At 34.6% G+C, this 20,411-nt stretch overlaps 1 protein-coding gene across 2 annotated transcripts in view; it reads right to left on the reverse strand.

Annotated features, from left to right (window-relative positions):
• LOC140528060 (ATP-binding cassette sub-family A member 9-like) overlaps nucleotides 1–20,203 on the reverse strand; it is a 129,673-nt gene extending 109,470 nt beyond the window's left edge. For both annotated transcript variants that reach the window (XM_072645527.1, XM_072645528.1), the window contains exons 1-9: nucleotides 19,996–20,203; nucleotides 18,182–18,284; nucleotides 15,140–15,344; nucleotides 13,953–14,117; nucleotides 9,338–9,450; nucleotides 8,888–9,114; nucleotides 7,071–7,212; nucleotides 5,777–5,962; nucleotides 4,557–4,704 (exon numbers count right to left, since the gene is read on the reverse strand). In XM_072645527.1, the coding sequence (XP_072501628.1) occupies nucleotides 4,557–4,704; nucleotides 5,777–5,962; nucleotides 7,071–7,212; nucleotides 8,888–9,114; nucleotides 9,338–9,450; nucleotides 13,953–14,117; nucleotides 15,140–15,344; nucleotides 18,182–18,277 (1,282 nt within the window). In that variant the 5' untranslated portion in view covers nucleotides 18,278–18,284; nucleotides 19,996–20,203. The remainder of the gene's footprint in view (nucleotides 1–4,556; nucleotides 4,705–5,776; nucleotides 5,963–7,070; nucleotides 7,213–8,887; nucleotides 9,115–9,337; nucleotides 9,451–13,952; nucleotides 14,118–15,139; nucleotides 15,345–18,181; nucleotides 18,285–19,995) is intronic.
• Between the last annotated feature and the right edge of the window lie 208 nt (nucleotides 20,204–20,411).

The following is a 20,411-nucleotide window of genomic DNA, read 5'->3' on the forward strand; positions in this document are numbered from 1 at the left end:
AGGGCCAAGTCACAAAACTTATAGAATGTGACAGAATATCGGGAGTTGGGTAATGAGGATCCTTTCCACATTGTGGGGGAACACAGAAGTGTCTAACTTTAGGTATTTTTTTCAAAGACATTTGAGATCATGGATTTCACTGCTAGCTCTTTCCTTTGGATTTTATATCAGTGTCTTCTGTATCCCAACAGCTTTTCTCAACACATTGTAACTTTTCTGTAGCTGGCTTGGTGAATATATATATATATAACACATGATGTTATATTTTATATTATGCTATATCATATATATTGCATATTTTCTAGGCTTTATCACATGTTAATTTATATGCTGCATGTTATTAGGTATTATATTATACATGTGCCACAATCAAAATTACAAGATTTCATGTAAATAGATTCCTGTTAAACTTTGTTTTGTGCACTCTGTCTCTGGCAAAGGGCCTGTCTTTACTACATTTTAGCTATGGACCAGAAATCCAAATCTCATTCTTACATACTATCTTACTGTCTGTTCACCTCTCATACTAGGTTTTCTCTTCTTTGCCTTTGAGGGGAAGCATTATTGAAAATACTACTTGTACCCATATGGTTTTCAGGTTTTCACCTGAAGCTTCTTATTCCTTGATAATGCTTTCTAAATTCTGCCTGCCAATATAATTCGTGCTCACAAGAATCACCAGAAATGAGAATAGTTATCCCTTTTGACAAGTCTTGGGAGGTTCTCTATTATGGTTTTGATACATGCCCCAAGAAGACAAAGACTTCCCTATTATTTAAAAATTTTCATTCCTATTGAAATGGTTTGTTTTATATTACCTTTATTTCCAAATAGATTCCTTCCCCTCCCAATTCATTGAGCCATCCCTTATAACGGACAAAAAAAAACAAACTTCCTTTTGTTAGTCAAGAAGCAAGTAGTTGCTTTTGTTCTCTTTGCATAGAGTTAAAAACTATCAGTATATGTATGCATGTATATATATGTATATAATAAATATATATTTATACCTATATGTGTATATGTAAATACACATATGAATACATGTGTTTGCTATATGTACATATATGTACATATATGTAGATTTTTTAAAAATATAAGGCATTTTTTTCTTTCTCAGAGTATTGATCTCTTCCCCTTCATAAAGAGATTCAAATATATTTTTTATGTGTGAGTATACAGTGGTCCTTCTTTTCCCTCTCTCTAAAGTAGACATATCCTCAAAGCTTCTAAAGCAGGTATGGAATCTCTGCTGATTCTTTATAGAGTCTCTTTCTCCTTTTCCAAATCAAAGACCATCATCCACATTTTCTGGGAACACACTGTCTCAGAAAATTGGAAGAGTCAAAAAGCACACTTCAGACCCTTTACCTTTTCCTCTAGGAAAAAGGTCATCCTACACGTTGACTACAGATGCTTTTGATGGCACCAAAACTCAAAATACTCCCAGGATCTCATTACTGAGATCCAAGATTACTCATAAGAGTTTGGGCTAACAATTGACATGCAGGAAAGAAGGGATGCCTATTTTATTTCAATAATAACACATAGTTGGGTGAGCAGCCCACTGAGTTATTCAATAGTATGTATTTCTTGAATATTCATGACAGATGGATGCCAAATTGAACAAAACTGATTGTATTTATGAAATGAATAATCTCCTAATTCCATTGTATGATTATAAATCATGAAATGCTGCAGATTTCAAAAAGGAATTGTTATTGTAGGGAATTCAGAGGATAATGGGATGTCTTCTTGTGTGTATAAACACATGTAATACATCTCAAGAAATGACTTGCACACAAAAACAAATCAGTGCTATGTGGAAGTGAGTCATTATCATCCAGTAAATGTCTGTTCAGAAGCAAAGGCCAGACATGACGTGAGAGTGAGGGATAACAGACAAAAGGCATTAAAGAGTTTACTATTTAAAAGCTTAATGTTTACTTCCTACATGGCAAAGAAAAGCCTCTTAAGCACTAGAAGGACCAGGCACATCAAATGCATCAAATGACACAACAATTTTTTAATTGAAAAATCTTTAAATTATTTTACTAAATAAGTAAAATGTCTCCTGTCATTTGCAATAACGTCATAATTTCTCCTCCTATAATTTCCCCTACTTCTGCAAATATACTTTAGATACAAATATAAAATTTATTTAAATATAAATAATCACACATAGATATGATTTTATGAGTTTATATGTAGGGAGAAAACAATGGCAAGTCACTCCAGTGTCTCTGCCAAGGAACTGGATTCACAAAGAGTCTAACATAACTGAACAGAGACGCTATAGAGGTTCTCAAGGAATTGCAAAAGACCTATAGGAAAGCCTCCAGTGTGATGGGCTGATATTTTACAGAGGATTTATGTGCATATGGACAGGAGTAACACAAAATTGGAAAGTGAATATAAGTTGCTATCTGCACAGTTGGAGAGGGTGTACATATAGAAGAGAACAGACTTCCAATGAAGTAGTAAAAGAGTAGTCAATATTCTCCATGAAAATCCTATTTCAATGTCTTGCCATAGTCGGGGCGATGAATCTATATTTATAAAAGTGATATAAGTGGAATGCAAGTCCTACCATACTGTTGTCATGGAGGATGGACCAATGGGGCCAAAGTTCTCAGAGCATGTACAGCAGGGGTGGGTACACGAGGGGTGGGTGACACTGCCTCTGGAAGTGCATAATGTAATAGAGTTTCTACTCTATTTCAGAGAGTGTATAGGTATTCTGGGCCTTTTTCTTGTCTGCTAACTGAATGGTAAAGAAAAGCCTCTTAACACTAGAAGGACCAGGCACATCAATTGCAGCATATGAGAATTTTTTTAATATTAAAATTTTTAAAAATAGTTTTACTTTAATTTCTCCCATCTCTGCAAATGTACTTTAAGTATAAGTAATTGCAAGCAGATATTATTTCACTTTGCAATAAAATTTTTCATCCTACCAGCTTTATTTTCTTTGCCTTGTGGGAAAAAAAATGTATCAATTAATACAACTCAGTTCTTTGAGGTATGCTTGAATTCTAGCCCTTCAAGTTTAACAAATGATGAGCCAGAACATGTGTATGCATATAAAATGCCAGAAGGTAGGAATCCAACCTTTCTATTTCTCTTTTAGTGGTGAATGAGGCAAGAACTACGAAGTTAGGGGACAAAAAAGAAAGGCAACACCAACAATCTATTCTCCCTATCCGGCCCAATTCATGGCACATGGTGCCTCTTCTCATCTATTCTTTGCTGGTCTAAGGTAAATGAGATTAACCTATTGGTCAGGCTAAGACCATGTGAGTTTTGAAAAGTTGGAAGAGCTACATGAGGTCCACAAACTAGAATACAACCGGAGCTTGCCAGCAACTACGCCTAATGAGGGACGGCCCTTGAAAGATGATCTTTGTGAACCAGCTCAGCAGTCAATCAATTCAATGGACAGCATGTCATATCATGAAAGAAAAGGAATGATTCATCCAACAGATATGCCTCACCCAGATGGAAACCTGATGGATAGAAATGCTAATTTTGAGTTCAATCTCCCACTTGTTCAGAGAGATGTATTTATATTTCTTTTCTTACTATACTTTCTCAGTAAATATCGTTTTGCAAAAAAGGATATTTTGTTAATTTTGTAAAAAGGATCTTTTGTAAAAGAAAATTGATGTCAATAGCTAATTGATGATATGAAGGAGATGTTACCAAATCAACTAATACTGGGTATCACTGGTAGTAATATTAAGGAGAAATCATGTAGTTTGATGATATTATTCAAATCTATTAAGTGGTCACATGACATTAGGTAGAACACACCAGAAAGTGGACTCAAACTAATAGTAGTAGAAGAATTACAGCAATTCCTTTATGTGAGTCCTAAAACCCAAAAGGACAGATTTAGCATTTTTCCATTATTAAAAGAATAACAACTATCTATTGGTTTCCAGTGACTGAGGCTGTGTCCAAAATGACCTGACTGCTTGAGACTCTTGGAAGGATGAAATCTCATGGGAGGAGCCATCCCTTTATGCTATCAGCTAGTATGGGTCTGGCTTTGACTGAGTCCAAGTTTTCCAGAATATATCCTTTTATTAAGGGAATTTGTTCGGCAAAGTTTGGATTCAATTAAAGGGCTGGACTTGAGGAACTAAAGGGACACATGCGGCCTCAAGGCTGCAGGTTCTCCACCCCTGTGCTAACCTGTATAAGTTAGCCACACAACATGATCAACTCTTTTTAGCCATTTTCCTCATTTAAAGAATAGATCACAGGTCATTAGAGAAGATATAGATTTAAAGTCTGTGTAGAGTCTTCTCCTCATAGGAACCATTAAAAGTTGTCTTACAGCAGAAGTAATCTGGATAGACTGGAAGTTGAAAATACCATTTAGAAAGCTAATACAATAATCTAGGTAAGAAATGATGAAGGTAGGATCTAGTGTGGTGACAGTATTAGTGGGAAGAAGGGAATAGATGTGAGAAATGTGTATCATCATGTGGGTGTATCATCAACAGAAGGTTTTTTAAAAGTTTTAAATGATTTTTAAAAGCACTATTACTTACTTGGTAAGATTTTGTCGAAATACAATGTCAGGGCCAAATAGAAGATAGTATCAAAAGCCAGCATAAAAATTGCTGCTATTAATACTTGTGATCTCCCTGTGGGGTCATGTAGAGTAACACCTTTAAAGTCGCAATCCAACCATACCATCTGAAAGTACAACAAATAAATTCAAAAGCAAAAATGGTGTGTGGCGAGGAGGCTTGGAGCTGGGAGGGGGCAGTTAAAAGGGAATAACTCTTGATAGGAATGGTAGCTTGCATTTAAAATGATCGTCATCAAGTACCATACAAATATTGAAGTCAGCAAGGTACAGTGGTTAGAGCAATAGAGTTGAAGTCAGGAAGACTGGAGTTCAAAACTATTTCAGTTACTTACTACTTTTGTTAGCCCCTCACTTTTCTCATCTATAAAACAAGGAGCCTCTAAACACAATGGCCTGAGCTCTAAAGTCACTTCAAACACTAATTCTGTCATCTTTTAATTATTACTAGGGTTGGTGATACTGGTATTTGCTAAAAAAAAAAAACAAAAAAGCAAAACAGTTTGATGTTACACATGAAATATGAAAGAAGAAACAGAACCACTGAATAGAAATTTAATTTACTAGTTAAATCTTGTGTTACTATTTTAAGAATTATCAAATACTTTAAGAAAAATGAAATCAATTTTGATTTACCACACCATAACAATATTTATTACTATAATGTTTTTGCTGTTATATCATTTCAGTCATATCCGACCCTTTATGAATCGATTTGGGGTTTTCTTGGCAAATTTACTGGAATTGTTTGCCTTTTCCTTCTCCAGTTCATTTTACAGATGAGGAAACTGAGGCAACAAAAGTTAAGTGATTTGCCCAGGGTCATGAAGCTAGTAAATTTCTGAGGCCAGATTTGAAATCATGAAAATGAGTCTTCTTGATTCTAAGACCAGTGCTCTGCTGCATCACAGGTATACAATACATTATTTATAAAGACTTTTAAAAATATGTCTCTGTTCTTTTGAGTTATGAGGTATCTCATCTTGACTGAAAAAAATCTCAATTTACTTTTTAAAAATCTATCATGGCAACAGTAGACTTGTATGGATTGGAAAATTTGAGCACTTAAAACTTTGAAAAAAAGAATTATCATCTAGTTTCAAATTCTATAAGGGAAAAGATGCTTTATCACCCCTATTACAAATCTAATAAATGAATGAAATTACCATACTGTCTTACCTGAATCATTCCATGAGTAAAGGCAAAAGGACTCAGGAGACATAAAATCCATTCCAAAGACACAGGAAGTTGTCTGTGCAATGAAACAAGTCCCAGAGCTCCCCAAAATGCAATAAGGAGGATCATGATTGAGCCAGAAAGCACAGGTCTCTTTATCAAAACACTCAGCAAGAAAGCAAAAGCTACCTGAAGTGGGAGAAGAACTCATGTTAACAAGTGGATCTTTGGGAAGTCTTAAAAGCTACAATGAAATAAGAACATTGGTTTTATAAACTTATCAATTATCCCATGGAGAATGTCTTACATGAATACAGAAAACAGAAGAGAATAGGAGTGACTGCCTGTATTGATAATGCATTTTTGCTTATTAATATGATTTTGCTTCTTAATGGGAAGATCTTTTCCATTCATTAATAGGCCCTGCTTAATAGACCTGCTTAAATCACCTGGATTTGGGATAGACAAGTATAATGCCTCTATTTGTTCCAGGATTCATGACCATTTAGGCTGTAAGGCCAAAGATCCTGGAAGGGTGGAGTGTCTTTTGCTGTTTTTGCTTTAGTATAATCATCAAGTGCCTCTGACTGAATCTTGCCTTTGATTGAATTAATCAAGAGTCTTTAACTAGAAACAGATATGTATTGTTAATTATTTTAATGTGATAAAACAAGATCTTTCCCACACATAAATGGGCCTGCCCATTAAGGGAAGTTTGATTAGGGAAGATTTGTAGGAAGGACCACACCTTTTGTTAATTTTCTAATAAGGCACTGGTTCTCAAGGGTTGTGGTGCCCTCTGACTCTGAAGAATGTATAAGAACTCCGAGGTGAGGTTTTACTTTGGGGCTTACTCATTAGACAAGTTTGGCCAGACTAGACTCTGAGCAGCCGCCAAGGGACCCAACCCCCCTCTTTGAAAACCCAGATGTTGGTGATTCTTTCTCTGGTAACTATTTATGTATGGTCAGACAGTTATCTGTCCATTGACTGTTGATCTGTGATTATCTCAGGCAGCTAGAAGTACTGTCTGTTGATCTGTATTTCTCTATATTTTCTCTGAAGTTCAAGGTCCTAACTTTTCCCCCTGAAATAAGTGAGTGATGCATGTGCCTGATTAAAGCGATTGTTGACCCCCTCAAAAGTTGCTTTCCTTTTAGAAAAGCAGATCTAAGAACCTGTACAGCAGGCCCTCCTCTATATGTTGGTGTGCTTGCTGTTACACTGCCATGACACATATTTTACTCTATGTTTTTAAGGCCTGGTTAAAGAAATAATATTCAGATCACCTACTTACCAAAGAAAGACCATACACAAAGAACAGAGTGAATATCACAAAGTAGCCTGTGATCATTAGAAGTTGCAAATATGTTATGGTAACTGCCATGCAATTGGCCATAATAAAGATAAATCCAGTATACAGCACACCCCAGGAAAGCCTACAGTGAAAAAAGAGTATTATTTCAATATTTTATATGCAGGTGAACCCTGAGGAAGAGGCAAGGAGGGACCTCAACATCACTGCATGTAAAACATTAATTTCACCTTCAATAGTAGAAAATACTTCCTTGTGAACAACTAAAATCTCACCCCCTTAAATATGAATCTTTTTCTTTCATTCAGTTGCTGGTGGACATTTTACAAAATACATGCATCCTCAGTGAAATCCTTCATGTATGCCTTATGATTATAAAGTCATGTAAGTGGATTTGCTAAACCAACAAGTTATAATTTATTGAATTTGAATACAAAACTGATTTGAGTTTTACCCATCAAAATCCTCAATTTGGTAGGTCTTATACCCAATTTTATGATACTTTCATTAATTAAAATGGTTCACTTATTAACAAACCACAGAAAAGTCATTGCCATAATAATATCTCACCGTTGTTAGCAAATCGTATGGCATATTATTCCTACCTCTACTCAGACCTTATTCAATAAATTCCTAAGGCTTCCTATCATCTTTAAGATCACATATGAAATCATCTGGCTTTCAAAGTCCTTCATAACCTGCCCTCCCCAACCTTGTTAGTCTTCTTACATTTTATGCTCTCCATTCCCTGTCCTGCCTTAAGGCCTATCCCAGCCTGAAAAGAACTCTGTAATCCAGCAACACTGGCCTCCTTAATGTTCCTGTCATAAGTCATTCCAGCTACCAACTACAGACATTTCTCAGGCTATATCCCATGCTTGGAATGTTATCTCTCATCTCTGCTTCTTGGCTTCCCTAGCTTACTTTAAATCCAGTTAAAGTCTCAACTTCTATAGGAAACCTTTAATTTTAATACTTTCCCTCTGTTGATTATTTCCAATTTATCCTGTACATAGTTGCTTGCATGTTGTCTCTCTCATTAGACTTTGAGATCTTCTGAGAGCAGGGATTACCTTTTATCTTTCTTTACATTCTCAGTGCTTAGTACAGAGTATACAGTAAGCACTTAATCAATGTTCATTGACTAATTACCAATCTTATTCATAAGGTTTGCTTCTAAAAGATTTTAACTGTTTTAAAATCTCAAAATCTCCCTTCAAGAAAACTGGCTTCACTGAAGATGTCAAAAAAAAATGATGAGTTCCAAAGACATTTTCCAAAAAGCTGATTCAAAAAATGCTTTGAATAAATGCCACATCCCTAAATCTCTTTAATGTTTAAATTCTCAGGGACAATTTTGATTTCATAATTTTTGTCATTTTTGTTAAAAACTAGTCTCATTACTTTGCCATGACACCACAAATAGACACACACACACACACACACACACATATTTTTCACTCAGGTAGGTTAACCAATTCCAATTCTTTAACCTATGTTCATAAGCTTGCTTTCCATGATTTTATTCATTTTTATCCATTCCTTAGGAAATCTTTTAATTTTGCCACATTCTTTTAAAAACTGGTAGTGACCAGCACTGTGACAACTCAAGATTAATACAAGTAGATATTGCTTAATTGTTTAAAAACAGTTGCTCAGTCTCATGACAATTGGAAGCCTTTTGGTTTGTTTCATATCTTTTTCAATTTAGGTAACTATGGTTCTCTAACTGACTCCTTATCCCTGTTCATTCATTTGTTAGAATTTCTATAAGGAGGTAAAATAATTGCTTGATTTACCAGAATGCTGAATCTTGGAGACCCATCATTTTCATCCATTCCTTGGCTTTTTTCCTCTCTTTTGCAACACTGAATGATGCGAAGTATATCAATGGGATGAATGAAATTATGTACAAGAAAATAATGACCTCATTCCCAATTTCCCCTTTCGAAATGAAAGGTGGTGTCTTCATTTTCATTCCAGTGACTGCCATCATTTTATCCATCACTGAATGGTTTGTTGTGATCTAAAGTATAACATCAATATACAAAGCCATCATCTCAAATACAGGAACAGACAGGAAGAAATAACCAAAATGTTTTGATTTATAATTTCTATTCTTTTAGTCCTCTACATTCACACCCATGCTACACTATTAATACATCAAGTGCCATCCTTTGGCAATATTCCAATGCACCTCACATTATTAATTTGCCCCAATCCTTCAGATCTTTCAATTATACACTTACTTCGATAATTGCGGCATTCATGGCAGCTTGCAAGGTGACAAAACCAGTATCCCAATATCTTTCAAGTAAACATTCGAAGCGTGTGGGGTCTAGATAATCACTATAGCAATGAACTTTAAAGAAGATGAAAAGCACAAATTATCATGAGATAGGATACATATAATGCCATTAAAAGTAGAAGCATTTGGATCTATGAGAATGGATGAAAATTATTACGTTATGCTCTTTTTTCTTGCAATCTGAACTTCAGCTACATATCTTTTCTTCACCTAGAGTGGCATTACATACACACACACATAAATACAAACATGTGTACAAGCATACACATATATATGCATATGTATATACTACATGTTATAGATACATTCTTATATATATATATATATATATATATATATATATATATATATATATATATATATATATATATTCCGGCATATACACATATAATATGTGATATATATATATATGTCAATTACCTGTATAGAGATGAAAATAAATACGTAACAGTTGATGAGGTAATCAAGAGAGTGCATATATGGAGAGGAGAATAAAGTTCAAGATTAATCTTGAAGAACAGCCATAGCCAGGGTGTGCTATGAATAATGTTAGCAAAGAAAACTGAGGAGATGACAGAAGGAAAGCCAGGCAAAACTAGTGTCATGAAAAAGCAGAAAGGATAAAGTATACACAAGAAGAAGGTGTTCAATAATTTTAAATATAGCAAATTGGTCAAGAGGGATGAGAACTGAGAAAAAATCATCAGATTTGTCAATTAGGGATCATCAATCAGAGGTAGAAATCCATTTCAGTTGAATGATGAGATCAGAAGCTAGATTCAAAAGAGCTGAAAAGTTAATGAGAAAAGAGAAAATGGAAGCTACAAGTATAGAAAGGTTTTTATAGGAGTTTAGCCGAGAAAAGGAGGAGAAATATAGGACAATAGCTTGAGGGGATGATAAGGACAAGTGAAAGCTTTTTAAGCAAGATGGCTTAATTGGGAATGTTTGAAGGTATGTGAAAGGAACTCACAGACAGGGAGAAGTTTAAGATTAGAGGAAGGGATGACTGAAGTTGGAATCTAGTGTAGGAGACTTCTACATTAAGGGATCGAAGGGTGTGGAATATGATATTCCAGAAGTCAAAGGAACTAGGACTAAAACCAAGAATCACCTACCCAGCAAAACTGAGTATAATACTTCAGGGGAAAAAATGGTCTTTCAATGAAATAGAGGACTTTCAAGCATTCTTGATGAAAAGATCAGAGCTGAAAAGAAAATTTGACCTTCAAACACAAGAATGAAGAGAAGCATGAAAAGGTAAACAGCAAAGAGAAGTCATAAGGGACTTACTAAAGTTGAACTGTTTACATTCCTACATGGAAAGACAATATTTGTAACTCTTGAAACTTTTCAGTATCTGGGTAGTGGGTGGGATTACACACACACACACATACACATGCACACGCACATGCACACACACATAGAGACAGAGAACACAGAGTGAATTGAATGGGATGGGATCATATCTTACAAAAATGAAATCAAGCAGTGAGAGAGAAATATATTGGGAGGAGAAAGGGAGAAATGGAATGGGGCACATTATCTCTCATAAAAGAGGCAAGCAAAAGACTTTATAGTGGAGAGAAAAAAAGGGAGGTGAGAGAAAAACATGAAGTTTACTCTCATCACATTCGACTAAAGGAAGGAATAAAATGCACACTCATTTTGGCATGAAAACCTATCTTACAATACAGGAAAGTGGAGGAGAAGGGGATAAGCAGGGTGGGGGGGATGATGGAAGGGAGGGCAATGGGAGGAGGGAGCAATTTGAAGTCAACACTCTTGGGGAGGGACAGGATCAAAAGAGAGAATAGAAGCAATGGGGGGCAGGATAGGATGGAGGGAAATATAGTTAGTCTTACACAGCACAACTATTATGGAAGTCATTTGCAAAACTACACAGATAAGGCCTATATTGAATTGCTTGCCTTCCAAAGGGAATGGGTGGGGAGGGAGGGATGAAGAGAAGTTGGAACTCAAAGTTTTAGGAACAACTGTTGAGTACTGTTCTTGCTACTAGGAAATAAGAAATACAAGTAAAGGGGTATAGAAAGCTATCTGGCCCTACAGGACAAAAGAGAAGATAGGGACAAGGGAAGGGAGCAATGATAGAAGAGAGGGCAGATTGGTGATAGGGGCAATTAGAATGCTCGGTGTTTTGGGGTGGGAGAAGGGGACAAATGGGGAGAAAATTTTGAACCCAAAATTTTGTGAAAATAAATGTTAAAAGTTAAATAAATAAAGTAAAAAAAAAGATAAAGCAAATTCATTTTATAAGAAAACATTCCCCTGAAATTTGTGAACTTGATAGGTTTTTTAAAAACTGGGTTAATTTGAGGATTTCAGAAATAATATTCTGATCTAGAAAGATAATGTTACTACAGTTATGAAAAGGTTGGAATTATGGATTGTAAAATGACAAAATATTTTAATATGTTCTCCACTTGAAAAAAAACAAAATGCCCCACAAATGAAAAAGAAGAAAGTACTAACAACTTTGCTAGTCAGATGATCAGTTTACAGGAGAAAAAGACGTTCATTTTATTTTAGAGATCTAGATATTTCTAAATATAACTGGGTGAAGGACTCATTGATTGCTATAGGCAAATATGACACATTTGGCCTTGTTCCACCTGGACAAGGCCAATTAATGAGTAGTTTTGTGAAACTACATGGAAACCAGTTGTTTTAAGCTAGGGGTTTGTATGATATTCAAGGTGTAAAGGGTTCAGTTCTCTATATAGTCTAAGTGACACAAATTAAACTAACATTCATAACATCATATTTCTATGAAATGGAGTATTCTGCTACAGTTGTTATAAATATGAATTGGCTGATCTTGTTAGACGTTGAAAAATTATGAATAGTAATATCATCAACAGATTTTAAGAAAACTGGCACTAAAAATAAACCCACTTATAATACTGGTAGTATTATTATGGTCATTATTTTATAGGATATAAATATTAAAATTATAATGTATCTTATCAGTAAATATATATTACATTGTATTATCAGTTGGTTAAGATTTGTGTCACATGTATAGCCTATATCAGATTGCATATCATCTTGGGTAGGGGAAAAATACAGAACTCAAAATCTTATAAAAGCAAATGTCACTATAAATATATATATAAACTATAAATAACTATAAATAAACTATAAATAAATAAATAAAATTAAAAGAAAAAATAAAATAAAATAAAGTATTCAGGACAATGCTGAGATGAATCTGGAAGATTGGAAGACTCGCAGAGCATAAAATTCACTCCTTTAGTGAGCTCAAAACTCATAATCCACTGATAAAACTGGAGGCAAAATACTCACCCTTGAGCAGAAGTTTATGCTACATTTAACAAAATCATTGCAGTCATAACTCAAAAGAAGGAACTAATCATTTTCAAAAACAGTAGGCTCTAATGTTTTTGCTCAGGCAACCATATAAAGTAAAAATATTTGAGCATGCACCTCTAGAATATATATATATATATTTGACTATTTATGAATTATATGTTCTGTGGTACTAATAATTGTATACACTATACAAGCTACATAAAATAGATTTTTTTTTAAAAGAAGAGAAAAAGATAAAGTGATATTCGTTTTAGAGTCAAAACTGGAGTTTATTGAGTGAGTATGATAATCAGATTTGTGCTTTAGGAAAACCAATTGGACAGATGTGAACAATGGATTGGAGCATAGAAAGATTTAAGACAAACAATTAGAGAGTTATTGCAATAGTCCATGCAAGACAAGATGAGAGTCTGAAAGATGGTCTTGCTATATAAATGAATAAAAGGGATATTTATGAGAGATATTTTAGAGGTGGAATCAGCTAGACTTGAAATTGACTATGTGGAATGCAAGAAAGTAAGGAGTCATATGACACCAAGATTGTGAACTTGGGTGGCTGAAAGGATGACAGTGCTCTAAACTGAAGTGGGAAAATTCAGAACAGGATGGGCAGGAGAGATTGGGAAGAGGAGATTCATGCAGTTGAGGTTGGAAGGTAGATAATGGAATGCGATCTGTGATACCAATTATAAACTATCCATTTATATGTATGTGTGGATGTGTGAGAGAGAGACAGACACAGAGAAAGATGGACAGACCAACAGACAGGGAGGCAACATGAAACAGTGTTCAATTCCTGCCTATAATACCTCTTGGTTATGTGACCTTGAGCACGATAATTAAATTTTCAGTGCTCTGAGATTCTAAGTTGCTGAGAGGATATTGACTTGCATTGATAGAATTTCCTTGACAGGGAATTCTTTATCCAAAGAAATCACATACTCAGTCCCTATTCAACACACACACACACACACACACACACACACACACACACACACACACACACACACACAGAGACAATCATTTAATTAACAACTTGTTTGTTGAGAGTTACCCAATAAGAGGAACTTATTCTTTCTTTTATAAAAACTTGCCTGAAATGGGATATACATCATGCCTTCCCTATCCTATATCACCTTATTCCAATCACCCATCCTTCCACGACTTAACTTTTTTTTTTTCAAGTATGAGAAAATTACCTCCATATCCTTTGTGTTCCTCAATAAGTGGAATTCTGCGTCCCCAAAAAAACCTCAGTTCATATGAGAAAGTATCATGAAAGATGATCCCCACAATTTCAGTCCTGTTTTGTTTAATTATTACATCTATGGCTTCTTGATCAAGGGCTCCAAATACTTTTATTCCTGCCATACAGAAGGGAAAAAAAAAAAAAAACTGCGGATGATTATTAGGTGACTCTTTGAACATCTGTCTCTTTATATGTCTTTCACTACGAAATAAAGCTAATATAGGGAGCTTAAATTTGCAGGCAAGTGCAGAGGGCCTTTCCTTATCCTGAAAGTGTTACAGGGAAAAAATTGTTGGAGTATTTTACCCTGCCAGACTTACAAACTAGTTATGGGCACAAATTCATTCAAACAGATAGATTATGGTGGATTTGAAATTTAGAATGTCTTTAAATTTCAGTCAGTGAGTCAATAAACATGAGTTAAAGCCCAGGCACTGTGCCAGGCATTGTCAAGTTGGAATAGGTTTTTATAAAACCAGAAAAACTGTGTATTCTCATAGCATTTCTACATAACACAAAACACAAATCTAAGTGCCCAAAGAGAGAAGAAAGTGATCCTACTGGCCAGTTGGCTATGGCATGTTTCTGTTTTCTTTAGAAGTTTTGTTACCCCAGTACAGAGTGAGATAAGGATGGTTATATCCCCCAGTGAAATGCTCTGTCATTTGGAAATTAATATGTGGAATATGCTTTGAAATCTGCCTCCGACATTTGATTTTTAAAGAAAAAAAATATTGTCACTTATTCAAATTAGACCTTTCCTTGCCACAGGTAGGGATTGCAAATGTTGTATTTTTATTAAATCCATACCCATGATTGAGCAAGAATATCAAGCCCCAATTCAAATATGTGAAATAGGTCTATTAGTCCCCTTTTGCCATAAATCTAAGTTTGGAAAATCAAAAAATAGACTTTTTTGGAATACTGAACTTCCTAAATTGAACTGTACTTAATAAGTTGGGAGTTGGAATAAGATGCACATCAATTTTTGTTGGGTATAAGTAATCTGGTTTTAATATAATAAAACACCTAGGAAATTATGGAAAGAATACAATTTATATTGAACCCTACATTAAACATTTGTGTCTTTGTAATAACCAAAATAATATCAGGTATTCCTACAGGGCTGGGACACACCTTTCATAAAAGAATTTGATGCTATTTTATTTATTATCTGTTGAGTTGTATTGGAGATGGGTGTATATGCAACCTGAAAGTCAGAATCATTAAATCCATCTATGCGTCCAAGGTTCATAGAAGGCAGTTCGGGAATCCGATAAACATCAAATGTCGATGAAAGGAAGTACAACAGGAGAACTAAAAGAAAACAGCTGAGCCACTCCTGTATGAGGAAAGAGAAAAGTGAAAACAATGAGAATTGTTGTCAAATTAAGTAAATATGGTCACAAAGAGATCAGAGATTATCAAGCACCTATTTTATTCCCCCTGTGCCCTTACTTCCAAATCAAGTGCTTTTAGGCAAAAATCAATTGAAAACTAAAAATAATTCCTTTCACCATGGGGTTAACATTTCAAGACAAGCACATTGACAGACACAGATGTAACACAGAACAGTAACAAAGACCAGGCAGTATTGTATAGCAGAAAGAACATGAATTTGGAGTCAGAGGACCTGGCTTCAAATACTAGTTCCATTACCTTACTATCTGTGTGAACCTGGGCAAATAGCTTCAGTTGGTTACATGTCAATTTCCTTCTCTCTAAAATAAAGAATTTGTACTAGATGTGCTCTAAGGGCCCTTCCAAGTCTAAATACATTGTCCTATGATTCAAGGCTGATATTCAAAAGAGAGACATATAATCCCTATGACTAAGAACACACAAACAAATGCTTTTCTGTAAAGCAATAGAAGTAATGACTCAATACACAATATCTTATGGTTTATAAAAATCCTTTTGCTTCATCTTCAAAATAAGTGATTTTCAAGAAAATTGACTTTTGCTTTGCTCTTTATATTTTCAGTCCATTCCCAATCTGCATTAACCTTCACAGAGAAGTTTAGTGTTTTTAGACCTGGACACAGTACTTCAGATGTTATTTGAAATGGAGAAGGAGAATTTAGTAGTTCTCTAACACCAGTTCTAAAACTCTTCAATTGGATCATAGATCTAGAGCTTGTAAGGACCTTAGAATTATATAGTTCAACTTCCTCATTCTGCATATGAGGAAAATGAGACCCATAAAGTTTAAATGACTTGCCTAAGGTCAGCCAGATGATGTTAGTATCACCCAGCTGGTGGTAGAGCTGGAATTCAAATTCAAGTCCCATGACTGAACTACATGAATTTCCCTCATGTTGCTTATCATCATCTGCTTAGGAATCCCAAATTGTAATGCTGTGGATCCAGTCTTCTCTAGCTCCATGACAATTGTCTTCAAGTATTTGAGGAGGAAGAACTATACTTAATCAAAGAGCAGAACAAGTAGTTGGTGGAAGTTCCAAAGATTTGAATCATTGGTTTTTGTTCTGGATTAATGAAAAAAAAATCTTTCTAAAAATTAGAGTGGCCTAAAAGAAGAATGGGGCAGCTAGGTGGCACAGTAGATAGAGTGTTGAGCCTGGAGTCAGGAAAACTCATCTTTGTGAGTTCAAATCTGGCCTTATACACTAACTAGCTGTGTGAACATGGGCAAGTCACTTAACCCTGTCTGCCTTAGTTCTTCATCAGAAAGAGGAGCTGAAAAAGGAAATGGCAAACCACTCTAGTGTCTCTGCCAAGAAAACTCCAAATGTAAACAGAGAAAGTCATACACAACTGAAAAAAGATTAAACACAACAAAAGCACAAAACAAACTGATTCACAGCAGTGAGTTTGCCATCACTGGAGGCCTTCAAGTAGAGTGATTTTATTTATGAGGTTTTTTTAACTCGGGATCCACAGATCACCAAAGAATCTGTAGGATTGTAAGGTCAATGAATTTGGTTTGTTTTTTTTTTTAATTAATAATTGTAATCAACATAATTGGCTCTATTTTAATATTATATATGCTGTTTTTATGCATTTAAAAAAAAATTCTTCTGAGTTGCAGTCCATAAGCGTCACCAGAGTGCCTAAGAGGGGTATGACACACAGAAAAGATTAAGAGCCCTCATTCTGCACACAACTTGCTAAGAATGTTTAGAGGGCTTCCTGTTTGGGTAATGATTTAAATAGGGGGTTTCTGACTTCTCTTTCTAGCTCTGATATTCTATCAGTTATTCTGCAGGACTCAAAGGACAGAGCTAGGACCAAAGGGTAGCAGTGATAGAAGAACAGATTTAGGCTTGATGAAAGAGAGCTATATAAAAATGAAATGGAAAGCCTTGAGTGGTAGAGTCTCCCCATTACAAAAGGCATTTCATAAAAGACTAGATGATCATGGTTCCAATATGTAATAGAAGCAGATTCTTGTTCAGATATGGATTGGACTCTGGGCTCTGAAGTGTCTTTTGATGCAGAATATTGGTGATTTCATGATTTCTGCCCATTACCCACAAGTTACTGGACTGTTGCATTTTTTTTACTGTAGTTTTTCTGTGGTTATATGTAGTCACTGACATAATACAATACAGAAACTAGTACCACAGTGGGTATAGATGATAAGATAAAGATAGAGATAGAGACAGATACACTGTATGCATACTCATGCTCATATAACTATACACAAATACTTATAGATGCTGGTCACAGTGACCAAATCCTAGGATTATAAGCTCTACATCATAACAACGCCATCAAGATTAATGGAATATGATAATTATATTTTGTGGTCATTTACAGCATATGTCAATACATAAATGGATCTGTAATCTTATTGATGTGGGTATTCTCTCCATCAGTATAAATAATAGCTAGTATTTTTAAATTTCCAAAGCATTTTATAAATGTTCTCTCAATTTATTTTTGCACCAACCCTTAGAGGTAAGTTTATTTACATAATAATGATAAAAACAGCATTTATCTAAAGTTTTTAAGGTTTTCAAAATGCTTTCCAAAATAATAATAACTAAAATGTTATTTTAATTACATTGATTAAATATTATTTAGAAAAATCTACTTTGCTCATTATTAATTGAGCTAATGGAACGTTGTAAAGGATAAAGGAAAGAATTCACACTATCTGGAGAGGTATAGCTTCCCATCCCAAATATGAGGACATAGATTTTTTAACCATACCCATAAGTTTTCTCTTTTCATCCTCCATTTTTTAAGGACATTCTTATACAGAAGGGCCCGGGTTTGCTGACATATACTTATCACTCTTTTACTCATTTTTGACCTGTTTGTGATTAAAAAAAAGAAGAGGAAACAAACTTAGGGAGAATTAAGTTCAATTGTGGCAGGGGTGTAGAAAGCTCATGCAAAAGAAATATCTGAATCATATTTATCCTGAAACAAGTTGTTTACTTGTCAACTTTTCTAAGACATTGTTCAACACCTCAAATAGAGGGATTTCACTGAACAGTCCCTTGAAAGCATTAATGAATTTGACACTTCCTCTAAAAAAAATCATTTTACTATAGGACATTTTATGTAAGATAAATTTAGAAATGGAGCACAGAGAATGGCCACACAGCAAATTCCTTTTCCTCACTGTCAAAGAAGTCAGTTTTCACTGACTAGCTTCTCTCTCTCTCTCTCTCTCTCTCTCTCTCTCTCTCTCTCTCTCTCTCTCTCTCTCTCTCTCTCTCTCTCTTCAACCTTTGCAAAACAGTAAAGTATCAAATTTGCCAAAACCATTCTCAAAGAATAACATTTATGTACTCCCAATGGCTGTTAACTAAAGAAAAGAGAATGGTGAAATTTAAGTGGAATTTACTCAGAATTCTTCTGAATTTCCAGTAAGATCAAAGTACTCTGGGCTCTCTCAATTACTTTGTAATTTAGTGTTGCAATGAGTGAGGCAGAACTTATGACTCTGAAAATGCTAATTATCCCCAACAAGTATATGTTCAAAGTTCCCAGCGTTTGCTCTGGGAACACATCAAGAGAACACATTTGCATGAATGCCAAAATAATGAATTCAGATCATTTCATTTTATAAGGTGCCTTCTATTTTAATAAGTTCCAATTCAGAAATTTCTGTTTTGTCTTTAGGTAGATATTCCTGAGCTGGACCCTACAGTCCTCAAAATTACATTAGCAATGGAAAATTAGTTTTCAGCTGAAGAGATCATAATGTCTGCTAGAAATAAAAACTTTATAACAAAAATTCTAAAATGTTCTCTTTCAGATTAAATGGATATGTTGTATATAAGCAATAATGATGATCTAATCTCTCAGTTTTTGGAGCATGATAATGAAAGCTAGGCATAGAAAAATTTCCATTTATATATCTGTTATCTATTTATATCTCTATATAAACACCTACAGACAGACATCTACCATCTATCTCCCTATTTATCTGTCTGTCTGGGTCTGTCATCTTTCTATCAATCTACTTTCCTGTGTGGAAAAACCTTCTCTATGGACTTCAGCAAACTCCTCTCAGTCTCTTTAAATTCATGAGGAAGAAGCAACTTATCTAAAAGTTTGCAAATCCTCTTTTGTAAAATAGAAAGCTTAAAAAGACAAAGATAAAAAGTAACCAGAAATAATGTCAAATTAGCTCAAGCTTGAATTAATGTGTTTTGAACATAATCCTCTAAGGTTATTCATTAGTGAATCCTATCTTCTCCCCATATTCTTCATACTCTTTATCTACATATACTAAAATAAGGAGATGGAAACTGAAAGATTCACCTATTATACATACATATATACATATATATTATATATGGCATATGTTATGTTAAAATGCAGATATTTTTCCACATGATAAAAAATTTCAAATCACTTGAAATTATAAACAACTTATTCGTACAGTTTCTATTCAGAGATCTTATAATAAGTAGATTTAGACTGTGAGCATTCATTCACTTAGTTGAATACCCAAAAGGCTAAGCATTATAGGCATTTTATAAAACAAATGAGAAAAGAGATTAACTTACAGTCAGGAAAATTAGAGCAAGGAATCTTGAAATACTTTTAATCCACTGGTCTCTTTAGATCTTAGACATTTCAAAATTCTTTCCTTTAGAAAATATTGTCATGTTTGTCCATATTGAATACTTTCTATTCTGATTGGATTTTGAAAGAGGTTAATATCTGATTTCAGTCAGACAGTCAAAGTGATGTAATTTGGGCTATGACTTTTGGACTGTGGTCTATTTTTTTTCTCCTCCTGTCAGTGCAGAGAGATAGCATTTACAGATGGTTGGCTGGACATAATATTCCACAAAGAAAACAAACACCACATTTGTTCTTTTGGCTTTGTACTTCCTGAATAAGAGAGAAACAGCCAAGTTCAAGTAGAGGGGGAAAATAACCAAAGGTGGTGACCTCAATCTTCAAAAAGAAAAAAGTA

The sequence above is a fragment of the Notamacropus eugenii genome, chromosome 2, assembly GCF_028372415.1.
Source record: "Notamacropus eugenii isolate mMacEug1 chromosome 2, mMacEug1.pri_v2, whole genome shotgun sequence".
NCBI classification, from domain to species: domain Eukaryota; kingdom Metazoa; phylum Chordata; class Mammalia; order Diprotodontia; family Macropodidae; genus Notamacropus; species Notamacropus eugenii.